Source organism: Pleurotus ostreatus (genome assembly GCF_014466165.1).
Source record: "Pleurotus ostreatus strain PC9 chromosome Unknown scaffold_6, whole genome shotgun sequence".
Classification (NCBI taxonomy): Eukaryota; Fungi; Basidiomycota; class Agaricomycetes; order Agaricales; family Pleurotaceae; genus Pleurotus; species Pleurotus ostreatus.
In genome coordinates this window covers 2,061,649-2,073,195 of record NW_023503161.1, presented here as the reverse complement: position 1 = coordinate 2,073,195, position 11,547 = coordinate 2,061,649, and the positions used below count along the sequence as shown (strand labels likewise).

The window sequence follows — 11,547 nt, the reverse complement described above, 5'->3', positions numbered from 1 at the left end:
TCCAGCTCCAATAGCGTATATTAAAGTTGTTGCAGTTAAAAAGCTCGTAGTTGAACTTCAGACCTGGCTGGGCGGTCCGCTTAACGGCGTGTACTGTCTGGCTGGGCCTTACCTCTTGGTGAGCCGGCGTGCCCTTTATTGGTGTGCGTTGGGGAACCAGGACTTTTACCTTGAGAAAATTAGAGTGTTCAAGAGCGACCAAGAACCGGGTGGATGTTGCGTATGCGTTCCATTCGCATCCTCACCATAGTGTTGGACATCTGCATATGCACGTCTTGCTCGCCGACCCGCAGTTCAGGACATACAGCACACTCGCGCACGACTGGAAGACACTTTCCTTCGAGGCGGTCGAGTATGTATTAGGCGCAGAATAAGTCGAATCAATGATTCCTGGTGGAATGTTGTACAAATCAAGTACTCATGGCTAATAAATAGAGTTGAAGTATGCGACATTGCTAAGAATAGGCCTACCGTTGATTTAATAAGTCAGACCTCGATCGTACAACCATCTTCTTCCAGCATCACCATGAGTTGATGTTCATATCCGAAGGGCTTGATACCCATGCCATAGGATAACGACACAGCTCTGGATTGAATGGACGCCTGTGAGAAGCGTGAAAGTGTCGCCGCGCATATTCCAGCCTCAGGCTTCTTGTGTTCTTTGCAAAACTGCCGCCTTGTTCTGCGACAAATCTTGTGGCCTTGTTGCTGGTGATCGCGCTGGCCAGCTGGATTTGGTGTTATCCAAAAGCTCCGCTACTGTAGAATCGGCTACACTCGAGAGAAAGGAAAATCCAAGGGCCTCGTCATTGCTCCGGTCAATGATGATGCAGGTGTGGTCAACCATGATGGTACCAGGTGAAGTCCAAATAAACACTCTTTCCTTCCCACGTTTCTACTCAAAGCAATTGATTGTCTGTAGCACCATGCAAGTAAACCTCCACCCCGCAGTGATTTAAAGTTCTTCCCTGCCGTCGACGCGAGCTCGTGGAAGTATACTGCATGGTAGGAGCTAAATTTCGCTTGACCCTCGGCGCCAGCCCATTCAGAACCGGAAACTGGGACAAGAAAAAGTATGGGGTAAGGAGCAGTATCATTTGAACAGGTCCCCCGACGGGGAGGTAGGGATTGTCAACTACGCCGGAGCCATGCACCACAACCATCCGTATCATATTTTCGAGCTTTTGGCGACTACACATTCATGTGTAGACTATTTGTTTATTTGGTCCAATAGGGACCCCCACCTTCACTCCTTTGGAAACTCTGCCCACTTGGATGGACGAGTTACTGATCTGCAAAGAGGTGAGAAGTGTGGGGCACATACATCGTCTGGACTGGCTGGGTTTGTGATCATCAACGTCCCGCCTCGCTTCCTCGTCCACCACACCACATAACTATGGAGGATGAAGGAGTCATGGTGTAAGGAACGGGCCAACCATCATAGAAAAAGGAAGACACATACGTTATACTTGGCGAGGATGCCGAAGGCTGAACGGGAATCCAGACGGTCCCCCAGTCTTTGCCAGGAACACCCAATGTAGCATCACCCTCGACGAGGGTAAACAACTTGACCGCGACCAAACTAATTGACTTATTTCGGCCGTGCATATCGTTGATCACCTGTTGGATCGCCGCGTGCGGTGTCTAGATCGGGTTCAGATGAATGCATTCAGTGAAAGGCGCAGAGGACTGACGGACGGTACTTCCACCGCTGTGCTGGTAACTTTGCTCTCTTTGTTGTTTTTGGAAATTAATGAGATGGCTGTGGTAGCCATCGCGTCAACGCTGACAGCAGCACTGGCCGAGCTGGTCGCACTGGCCGCACTGGCCACAGCATGCTTCGCGCTCTTCTTCACATCAACGCCTCTAGGGAGTACGACGGACGCATGTAGTAGAGCGGGTAGGATGCTTCCGAGTAGCAGCCAAAAGAAGAGTTGAGTCGACTGCATGATTGTTCTGTCGGAGCTGGGTGATCTGAGGAGCAAACACACATGTGTTGGCTCTTTTATGTTACGAACACCAGACTTGACGGAACGTACCCAGGTCCTCCCGCGGCGTAGTGGATTGCTAGTCAATGCTATCCACTAGCGGTCGCGCCACATCCAAGCTCAGAACTGGAAATGCATACACTAGAATCCCAGTGATGAGGTTCTACGTTGTTCAGAGCACCTTCCGGTTCTTGGTGTTCCGCAACCCAGCATTTCCGGTACTATCAGCGAGTCGGAATCATGACCACTGTCATAAAGGCGACATTCGTGGGTTTGTTTTGTTCGCGCCGATGAAATGGCATACAGGATGATTGGGCATCCATCTTCACATGCGAAGTAATGTTTATGCGATTGGCACTTGTGAGGTTGCTTCACGGGTAGCGAGGCCCAGACGTCGCCTGGATTTTCGCCTCTTTAGCCCCATTCGCAGAGTCTCCACTAGTTGGGGCGCCCATACACCAGTCTATTGCGGGTATTCCGCGAGATCGTCGCAAAAACCAGCCATGAGAGGAAGTTGTAGACGCAGCAAATTCCGATGGTCTCAATCAGGAAGTAAGGTGTTGAAAGTCACGTTATCTCTCCCTGAGCTTCGTGCACAGAACTTTTGGTGGCGCTGAACAGCGCAAGTGACTTTCATTGCGTTTGATTGCTAGACATTCATAGATAGCTTCCTTATAAGGGATGGATATATTGTACACTCGCGGAAGTATGGTATGCGACATTGCTAAGAATAGGCCTACCGTTGATTTAATAAGTAATGACCTCGCGTCACTGCGAGTTGATGTGCATATACGAAGGGTGTGATCCCCATGCCGACACAGTGCTGAGCTGAATGGACACCTGTAAGGAGCATCCGTATTCCAAGCCCCAGGCTTCTTGTGCTCTTTGCAAAACGGCCATCCTTATTCTGCGGCAAGTCTTGTTGCGCCGCTGCTAGAGATCGAGGGCTGATTCTGTGCGTCAAGGAACTTGCGCAACATAGCTATGTCGTGATCGCGCATAATTCGCCCTCCTGCCTGCACCCCCCTTACCCAGCCGATGCGCTCGTTGATATTCATCGGATAGAAGACATTGCCTTCGATGCCGCTCCAATCGAAATCAATCAAGTTTGGATTGCCCTGTCCATCTACAAGAATATTGCCGTCGCGCAAGTCACCGAAGACGTACGAGCGAGCGTGCAAAGCGCCCACAGCATTCTGCAACGTCTGGATACCAGCCGATGTCAGGCGCGCTCCCTCCTGCTCGTGGACAAACTCGGTAACAACACAGAACTTGCCGACCGATGGTACAAACTCGCAGTACAAGAGCCTCGGTGCCGCACCTGCCTCATGCACGATATTGTGGGCGTCTGCGCAGTAGGCCGAAGCAAACTTGACGATACAGTCTATCGTTGGCTGGCCGGCTCTTTCCGCCTTCGCGAGGAATACGGTACGCTCGCTACGGCTAGGGGAAAGTCGTTGCAAATAGGTGAGTTTGTATTCATGATATACGTTGGAGAAGGACGAAAAATGGGAGTAAGATTCTTTTGTCGACAATGTCCATCGGGTCCATTTTGAGGTACTCAGCAGCGAGCTGGTCTGAACATTCTCGGAGATATTGGAAAAAATGAGCAATTTGGTAGGTGAGTTTGTCGTGGGCTGAAGCATGGCCAAGGGGTGCTTGAGATGATAACAAAGGCACGAGAGAAATGAAGTCGGTCAATCGCTCCGTGATAACACCGTCAACGTAGATGGTCCCAGAGACAGTAAGATACGGGCCGCTGATTTCTAAAATGAAGGCATGCAGGACCTATTGCGTAGTTTTTCGAGCTGCTACCCAGTTAGCCCAAGAATGCTTCTTATAAGTGCATTACAAACCTCGGGTGCAGTCGCTACGATGAGATAGGCCGTTTCGGCCTGTTCTATTGGGTCTGATTCGCCCAAGCCAATCCCATTGGGGATCGTTACGTTTGGATCGGTACGTTTGAAGAGGCCACAGTTTGCTCGCCTGTTCCCATCAAGCGTGAAGGAAATGATTCCACAACGAATGAGAGTCTCCCGGAACACAAACGAAGGACCTAGCAAGGCTTCCACGACTGACGAGATAGCATATTGGCGTTCCGGCTCTGTGGTATAGTATTGCGTGCTCAATGAGATCAATAAGGACGCAGAATCTAAGTCTTCACGAGAAATGTCGCCGGGTAAAGGAGTTTGGCTGAGGGCTCGCTGGAATATCGCAAATATGGGGTGATAAATCGCAATGCTCGGCCCAGCGAGGTCAGCGGGTGGCCATTGTAAATCGCCTCGGGGTGCTTTGCCTGCTGAGTGTGAACGAGGTACTCCTCATGTTTCGCACTGGTTGACAGAGGTTTGATCTTTCTCCGGATAGAGTCAACTACTGTGACTTGCGCTAAACAGGAAATCAAGAAACGGGAAAGTGAAAGAGGGGAGCATCGGTGTCGTACGGTGCATAAGTGGAATTACGCGACCTCTAAGAGGGCAAAGTCAAGCGTTTAGTTACAATAATCACAAACAAAGACTGACCGCAATACGAAAGCATAAAAACCTGATCCTCAGAGTACTTGTCAGCCTCTCTGATCTTGGCAAGGCGTTCAGTAGTGGAGTAAGCAGTGCAGTCTTCCATGACTTGACGCCAGTCTGCCCTAATTCTTCACAGAGGTCCGGCGCGTAGCCATGTCCGGCGGCAGCTATGATGAAGAAAAGAGTCAAAAACTAGGAAGGTCAAATGCTATCTGACATAGGGTTACCTTGCTTCTCTTCCTCCACCATCTCGTAAGTCGCCAAAGCACGCCTGTCTATATATCCCCCGCTCATCATATATCCCACAGAGCGACCAACCGCAAGTATCGTTTGACACAGGATGTGGCACCTTACAGCGCAGTTCGGGGACCGTAGCTCGCTACGAATCCCCGGATTGCATGAGGGCGATGCAGCAAGAACACAGCCGATGGAATCCATGCTGACTGCCGCCTCCCTTAGACTGCTTGCGCCTCACTCTTATGGTCGCCGGTGTCCGCATGTGCTCGCCAATGGGGTGATCGCAGTTCGGCTTGTTCTGGGCTCCTTCGTCTCTGAGGAAAGTGAAGGGCACCGGATGTACCATTCTAGCGGACGCGAGATTGTGCCTTTGGCGAGCCGCCAGTACTGCAGTGGTCCCTGCTGAGTTCGCTGTGTCGCTGTCCACGCAGCATTTCCGCCGGCTGAGTAGATGGGTAAGCCTCGCAGCTGGTCGCGGTGTCGTTGGGTCAGCCGTTGCGTAGCTGTTGGTCCTCGGGGTCAGTGGATGGCATCTTCAGAGAAGCGAAGGACTCACCACTCTTCACGCAGATCGCCAAGGGCGGATTCTCGAGAAATGTTTCCCTTTCTCGGCGGGGACCCCGCCGGTGAGTGCGTTTCCTCCTTGGACGAGAAAAGTCTTGCTAATACCGATGCCGTTCCCGTACTGCCACTGTCAGTGTTCTGCCTAGGGAGACATATTTCATGGGCTGCGCATGATGCATTTTTGCGTCGCAAGAAATCTATATAGCAACTGGTCCTTTCGGTCTCGCCAGTCGTCCAGTAGCAATTAAAATCATCATCCAAAGCTCCAGCCACCCAGCCGTGATGCGCGAAGACTTGTACTGTTGTCGGTTGTGCTCGTAGTTTGGTGCTGGCATGCAGTTTCTACCTGGTGCGAAGTACATTCCCCACAGAGCCGTGCCGATACCGCGAGTCATTCAAGCTTAAGCTCGTCTCTGTTGCCGTCGAGCGTGAAAGCCCGAAGATTGTGCATCGTTGACGATAGTGTGTTGATGACTCGGACTGGAGCTCGAGATTATGGTTGCTTTAGGATTCTACTTGCGTGCCGTCAAATCTTGCAAGCAGGTACGGTTGTGGAAACCTCTGCTCGTATATATCGCTCGACAAGGCTCTTGCACAACACTCGAGGTTGAGCAAGGACTTCCACAATTCGACGGGTACATGCATGGTGAGGTTGAAGCTCTAATTTCCATGTACAGCGCAAACATTAATGATACAGAGCTTCCAGACGACCGAAACTGAACTTGTGTGGATCCAGAGACACAGACAGCGTCGAAGATCGTCCTTGTTCCCCAAGTCAACCTCCCTGGCCAGTTCCTACATGAGCATGCTAGGTGCAGCAATCCCTTCAACAGTCAGTCAAACCGTTGGGCAGCCCCCTGCTTGCTCACAGGGGTAGCACGGCATTCAATAAATCCATCCTCTGCGAAATGGGTTTGTAGTTGATTCGAGGCGCAGGACCATGTAGATCCAGAGAACGTGAGACAAGGAGAGCCGTGGAAGCAAAGAAATTGTACAGATGATGGTGGCAGCGGAAGAGCGAGTAGATACTAAGAGACCACGGAAGATATAGGTTGGCGCATAGTGTTGGCAGAGTTATTCCTTCTTGAAGAAGGAAGTAATCTTCGCCGATCCGCTGGAGCTATCCGCCTTGGCCTTGGTTTTCTTGGGGCTCGACGAGGTGTTCTTTGGCTTCTTTGGGGTGGGTGGCAACGACGGGGCCGGCTAGTCCGTCGTATAGTCAAAGGTATTCGATACTTAGTTAGTATCAGTATCAAACAGCGAGCAAGATAGAAGCAGAGGGGAACGATTGAAAGAATTGAACCGTACCTTGAAAGAACGTTTCGACGGGCCTGTTTCGGGAAGCGCTATCACTTCTGATACTAAACTCAGATCGGGATCGGGGCACAGAGTTCGTTTTCGTTTCTGTGAAGGTGGGGAAGGCGGAGACGATTTGGCGACAACTGTAGTAGTCATAGTATGTTCTGTTGGAGCTGAGGGCTGCTGGGACGACGCAGTTGATTTGGACTTTGCCTTGGCGAACATGGCTTCAATGCCATCTTTCCGCTGGGACACGGGTTCGATGTACGAGGGCGATTCGGTCCCAACTTTGCCGACTTCTTTAGGCACTTGATAGCTGCAATATGAGTGAAATATACGAGAGAGAAAAGACACGGTCAATTCATCCATATGGTGCAGAAATACCAACGCACCATTCCAGCTTGCCTTCCCTGTCGGTACTGGAGTTGGTGGGATGGATGACGAGTTTTGTTAGCTCGGGCGTCCATGATTGCAACGAGGTGTCTAGCCATGTGCGGAGAGCCTCCGGGGATGAGAGAATGAGGGGTTGTCTGTCGTGCAGCCAACTCAGGGATGGGTTTGCGGGCGTCGTAACGATGGTGAACGTCCAGAGAGGTGTATCGGAATCTGCATACAATATTCCAGTCAATGATACACATCGTAGACGGTAAACGCACTTTTTAGCGTCACACAATCGTACAAACCAGCCATGAGCATCAGCGGGCTGTCTGTATGCTTGATGAAATGTGGGAGCTTGTCCTTGCCTTTCGTCAACCATTCATAGTATCTGCCCGTTGATCCCACCCGTTCAGCGCGACATGGGGTTGTTTGCAGGCGGGATAACGCACCCATGAGCTACAACAGCACACCTCTTCTTCCCCTTGATAGATCCCCATATGCCGCCGCTGCCTTCGACGAAATTCTCTGACCTGGCGTTGGTCGTACTGAGTGTTTTGTCTTCATGTTCGCTCTACGACGGGACAAGTCCCCAGCGCATCGTTTGCATGATCAGGTCTTCACGGCTATCACTCTGGCTCGACTGTGAGGAAGACTCGGAGAGGGAACGCCGGCGAATGACAGGAGCGTATGTTCGTGGTGCGATGTTGTACCGAGGAACGAACCGATCCTCATCAATCCATTCGCCGACATTTGGGTGCGCTGGATGCTCCGCGACGCGGTGGACTTGTTGATGCTAAAGGCGCCGTATATGTCAGGACAATGGACTTGAGAGTAACTGAGCCGACTTACAGGTAACGCATACCGACCGCACATGATTTTAGGAGATCACTGGCAGTGGAGAAGTGACACGGAGTTTGACATGAAGCGCCCGGCGCAGAGGAACGCTGACTTCAACCGGTCGGACTGGCAAATCATCATGGTCACTGTTTAGTTATCTGCCCTAGTCCGCTTCCTCGTCCGCCCGTTCCTCCCAATCCTCCCTGAAGTCTCCGACCCCGAATGCAAAGTCCCCTTCAACCAGAAAATTCTATGGACAGCCGTCACCCTCCTCATCTTCCTTGTGTGCTCGCAGGTTCCCCTGTACGGCATCATGTCCTCCGATTCTTCAGATCCTCTATATTGGATGCGCGTTATCCTAGCCTCGAACCGTGGAACACTCATGGAACTCGGTATCTCACCGATTGTCACCTCCGGCATGATCATGCAGCTGCTCGTGGGCGCGAACTTGATTGATGTAGATTTCTCACTCAAGGAGGACAGAGCTCTCTTCGCAGGTGCACAGAAACGTATGTACGCCTTCCGCCTTTCTCTTTGATGGGGGGAAGAATACATTGATGCTGAGCGCTGATGCGGGAATGTCTGTAGTGTTTGCGATTATCATATCTCTTGGCCAAGCAACCGTATACGTGCTGACAGGACTATACGGTCAGCCAAAGGACCTTGGTGCAGGTGTTTGCTTGCTTATCATCCAACTCGTCTCGGCGGCTCTCATCGTCACTCTCCTTGACGAACTTTTAACATTAACAAAGGGGTACGGCCTCGGCTCAGGCATCTCGCTCTTCATTGCCACCAACATCTGTGAATCAATCGTTTGGAAGGCATTCTCCCCCACGACAGTCAACACCGGCCGTGGTCCCGAGTTTGAGGGTGCCGTCGTCGCCCTCGTCCACCTCCTCTTCTCCTGGAACGACAAGGGACGCGCACTTCAAGAGGTGTTCTGGCCGACAGACTCCCCAATGTCATGAACCTAATCGCCACGGTTGTTATTTTTGCGGTGGTTATCTACCTCCAGGGCTTCCGCCTCGAGATTCCCGTCAAGTCGAATGAATTCCGGGGCCAGCATGGCTCGTACCCCGTCAAGCTATTCTACACGTCAAATATGCCGATTATGCTCGAGTCAGCACTTACGTCGAATGTGTTTGTCGTTTCGCAGATGCTCGCTACGCGCTTCCCTGATAACTTGTTTGTTCGCCTTCTTGGTGTATGGGAGGTACGTGTCGATCATGGATACATGACACGTTTTGTGAGAGCCTGACACTGATTGCTTCCTTTCTAAGCCCTATAAGGACTCCCCTCAACTCGCAGCCACCTCCGGCATTGCATACTACATGTCCCCTCCGCACACTGTAAAAGAAGCCATCCTCGACCCCATCCACACAGCTATCTACATTATCTTCATCTCAACCACCTGCGCGTTGTTCTCAAAGACCTGGATCGAAGTTTCGGGCTCGGGTCCGCGCGAGGTGGCAAAGCAGCTTAAGGACCAGGGCTTGGTGATGGCGGGGCACCGTGACGGCTCGATGTATAAAGAGCTCAAGCGTGTGATCCCGACTGCCGCTGCGCTTGGCGGCGCCATCCTTGGCCTGCTGTCTGTGTCGGCCGACTTGTTGGGCGCTATAGGCTCTGGCACGGGCATCCTGATGGCCGTTACAATCATCTACAGCTGTGAGTCACCCTTCTTCGGTTACATCATCTCGTCGACTGATATCTTTGTGTGAAATGATAGACTGGGAGATTGGTATGCGGGAATCTGGTGGGCCAGAGACGGTAGCTCTTAGAGATTTTCTATGAACAGCGGCGCGATACGCAGCACCTCTCGTTTTCCTTGCTGTAAATCATATATTTATTAAGTTGTTTGTTCCTTTCAACAACTTGCAAACAACTTGACACCGTCCCACTTTGCTATGCATGAGTGATTCCGATAGTTGTAAATGTGATTGGTTCAAGGTAGTCGCGTCGCAGACCGTGGCTGCCCGAGTGACAATCATCCTGAAGCGTTGGCAGCTTTGTTGTCTCGGTCATAGTACTCTAAAGCCAAGCAGCATCAGTTATTGAAAGTCCTTTGAGGGGGAGTTAAACGTACTTGTTACGAAATCCCACACACTGGGCGTATCCGGAAGCATGTGCGAAATGAGCTTACCCTGGCTCCTAAGCCCGCCCTCCTTGAGTTGCTTGTGTGGCCCTCGTTGCCACTGCCGTTTGAGGACTCGGAGAAGCTCTAGGAGACGCTCTTTTCTTCCTCCCCCAGAAATGCTCCGGTTAATACTCCACCCACAAGTATTGCGGTCCAGAAAGTAATGATAACATCGTTAGCTGCTGCTGATGCTCGATACAGTTGCCGCTGCGTTGTTGCGTGAGCGATATGACGAAGTGGGGTGGGTGGAGTATAGGCGGAGTACGCTCATCACGGCTTGGGCCAAAGTGTTCAAGTTGGCACCCATATTGAAGGTTTGAAAGTCTGGGTGTATGGGTGTCTTATTGCAGGACAATTTTATACTAAATGAGCGAGAGTGGCTTAAAGGACTCCTGGGAGCACGTTGCGCTCTCCCACATGTTCGGGTGAAGTTCACCTGAATGGCCGAACAACACCTGAACAACACCTGAACAGAATCCGAACATTGGCTGAATTTCTCCACCAAAACTCTTTTTTTTGGTTCAGATTTTGTTCAGGTCACCTGAATTGTTCACCTGAACATTTGGTGAATTCAGGTGAATTTGACAGGTAATGTTCACCTGAATGTTAGGTGAATTCAGGTGGAATACATTAGTACTGCTTCTTGTTGCAGGAATTCTTGAATAATGGCTCTTTGTAAGTGGGAAAACTGTTCAAAGAGGTCAACAATACTTCTTGCTAAGAATATCTTTTACTCTGAACACTGTTCTACTAACATATAGTATATTGTTACAGTGGGAAAATATCACCCAAAATAGAAGTTGTAGAGCCATCTTTTCCGACTCTGCTGGTATAGATAGCATTGTGAGGACTTGACTTATTAGTGAGAAAAATGTAAATTACTTGAAAGTTTTCAGTTTTCTTACTGTATAGACTGTTTAAGAGGTCTACTACATTTATCAGCAGTTGTTTTGTCAATGCTAAACACTCATTATGCTGAAGAAAGAGTTTCCTGATGTTCCCACAGTAACAAGAATTTTCCCATGGTCAGTATTAAACTTAGTGAATACTTTTGGGAAAGACCAAGATACTTTTTGTAGGGTATATCAACCTGGTTATGTGACTGTTTGTAGAATTCTCATGAGCTACTTTCATTGTTCTGCAGTAGTTGATAGAAATAGTAGAATCACATAGAAATGACACCATGGATGACAACCATATTGATGAGACCATATTCAGGTGTTGTTTGTATGTGGTTCAGATGATGTTTGGGTAATGTTCATGTAATGTTCATATAATGTTCAGGTGATGTTCAGATGCTGCTCAGATGACACTCATCTGACATTCAGATAGAATTTGGATGATCTCTGTTCACCTGAACATCACCTGAACATCATCTGAATACCATCTGAACATTATCTGAACCTGAACAAAGGCTACAAACAGAATCTGAACATTACCTGAACATTTGGTGAAATTCACCTGAACAGTATCTGAACAATACCCGAATACCCGAACATCACCTGAACGTCAGATGAACATGTGGTGGACTGCAACATACACACTCCTGGCGATATATCAATAAGCATATTAACAAAGGTGATTCCCC

The 11,547-nt window shown here is 50.0% G+C and overlaps 4 protein-coding genes across 4 annotated transcripts; 1 reads left to right on the top strand and 3 right to left on the bottom strand.

Moving 5' to 3' along the window:
* Positions 1-1,199: 1,199 nt before the first annotated feature.
* On the bottom strand, positions 1,200-1,949 carry PC9H_008910 (uncharacterized protein; the record flags this gene model as incomplete). The annotated part of the gene is made up of 4 exons (XM_036778417.1): positions 1,200-1,292; positions 1,325-1,394; positions 1,463-1,644; positions 1,695-1,949. The coding sequence occupies 4 exons, from the start codon at positions 1,947-1,949 to the stop codon at positions 1,200-1,202; spliced, it is 600 nt and encodes a 199-aa protein (XP_036629845.1).
* A 941-nt stretch (positions 1,950-2,890) lies between these two features.
* PC9H_008909 (uncharacterized protein) lies at positions 2,891-4,610 on the bottom strand (the record flags this gene model as incomplete). Its single annotated transcript, XM_036778416.1, has 4 exons — positions 2,891-3,431; positions 3,550-3,776; positions 3,845-4,284; positions 4,511-4,610. 4 exons carry the CDS (start codon positions 4,608-4,610, stop codon positions 2,891-2,893), a joined length of 1,308 nt encoding a protein of 435 aa, XP_036629844.1.
* Positions 4,611-6,382: 1,772 nt separating this feature from the next.
* Positions 6,383-7,858, bottom strand: PC9H_008908 (uncharacterized protein; the record flags this gene model as incomplete). The annotated part of the gene is made up of 7 exons (XM_036778415.1): positions 6,383-6,511; positions 6,617-6,923; positions 7,000-7,213; positions 7,264-7,373; positions 7,435-7,515; positions 7,561-7,778; positions 7,835-7,858. 7 exons carry the CDS (start codon positions 7,856-7,858, stop codon positions 6,383-6,385), a joined length of 1,083 nt encoding a protein of 360 aa, XP_036629843.1.
* Positions 7,859-8,135: 277 nt separating this feature from the next.
* On the top strand, positions 8,136-9,616 carry SEC61_3 (translocon subunit; the record flags this gene model as incomplete). The annotated part of the gene is made up of 5 exons (XM_036778414.1): positions 8,136-8,331; positions 8,411-8,757; positions 8,838-9,035; positions 9,103-9,490; positions 9,552-9,616. 5 exons carry the CDS (start codon positions 8,136-8,138, stop codon positions 9,614-9,616), a joined length of 1,194 nt encoding a protein of 397 aa, XP_036629842.1.
* Between the last annotated feature and the right edge of the window lie 1,931 nt (positions 9,617-11,547).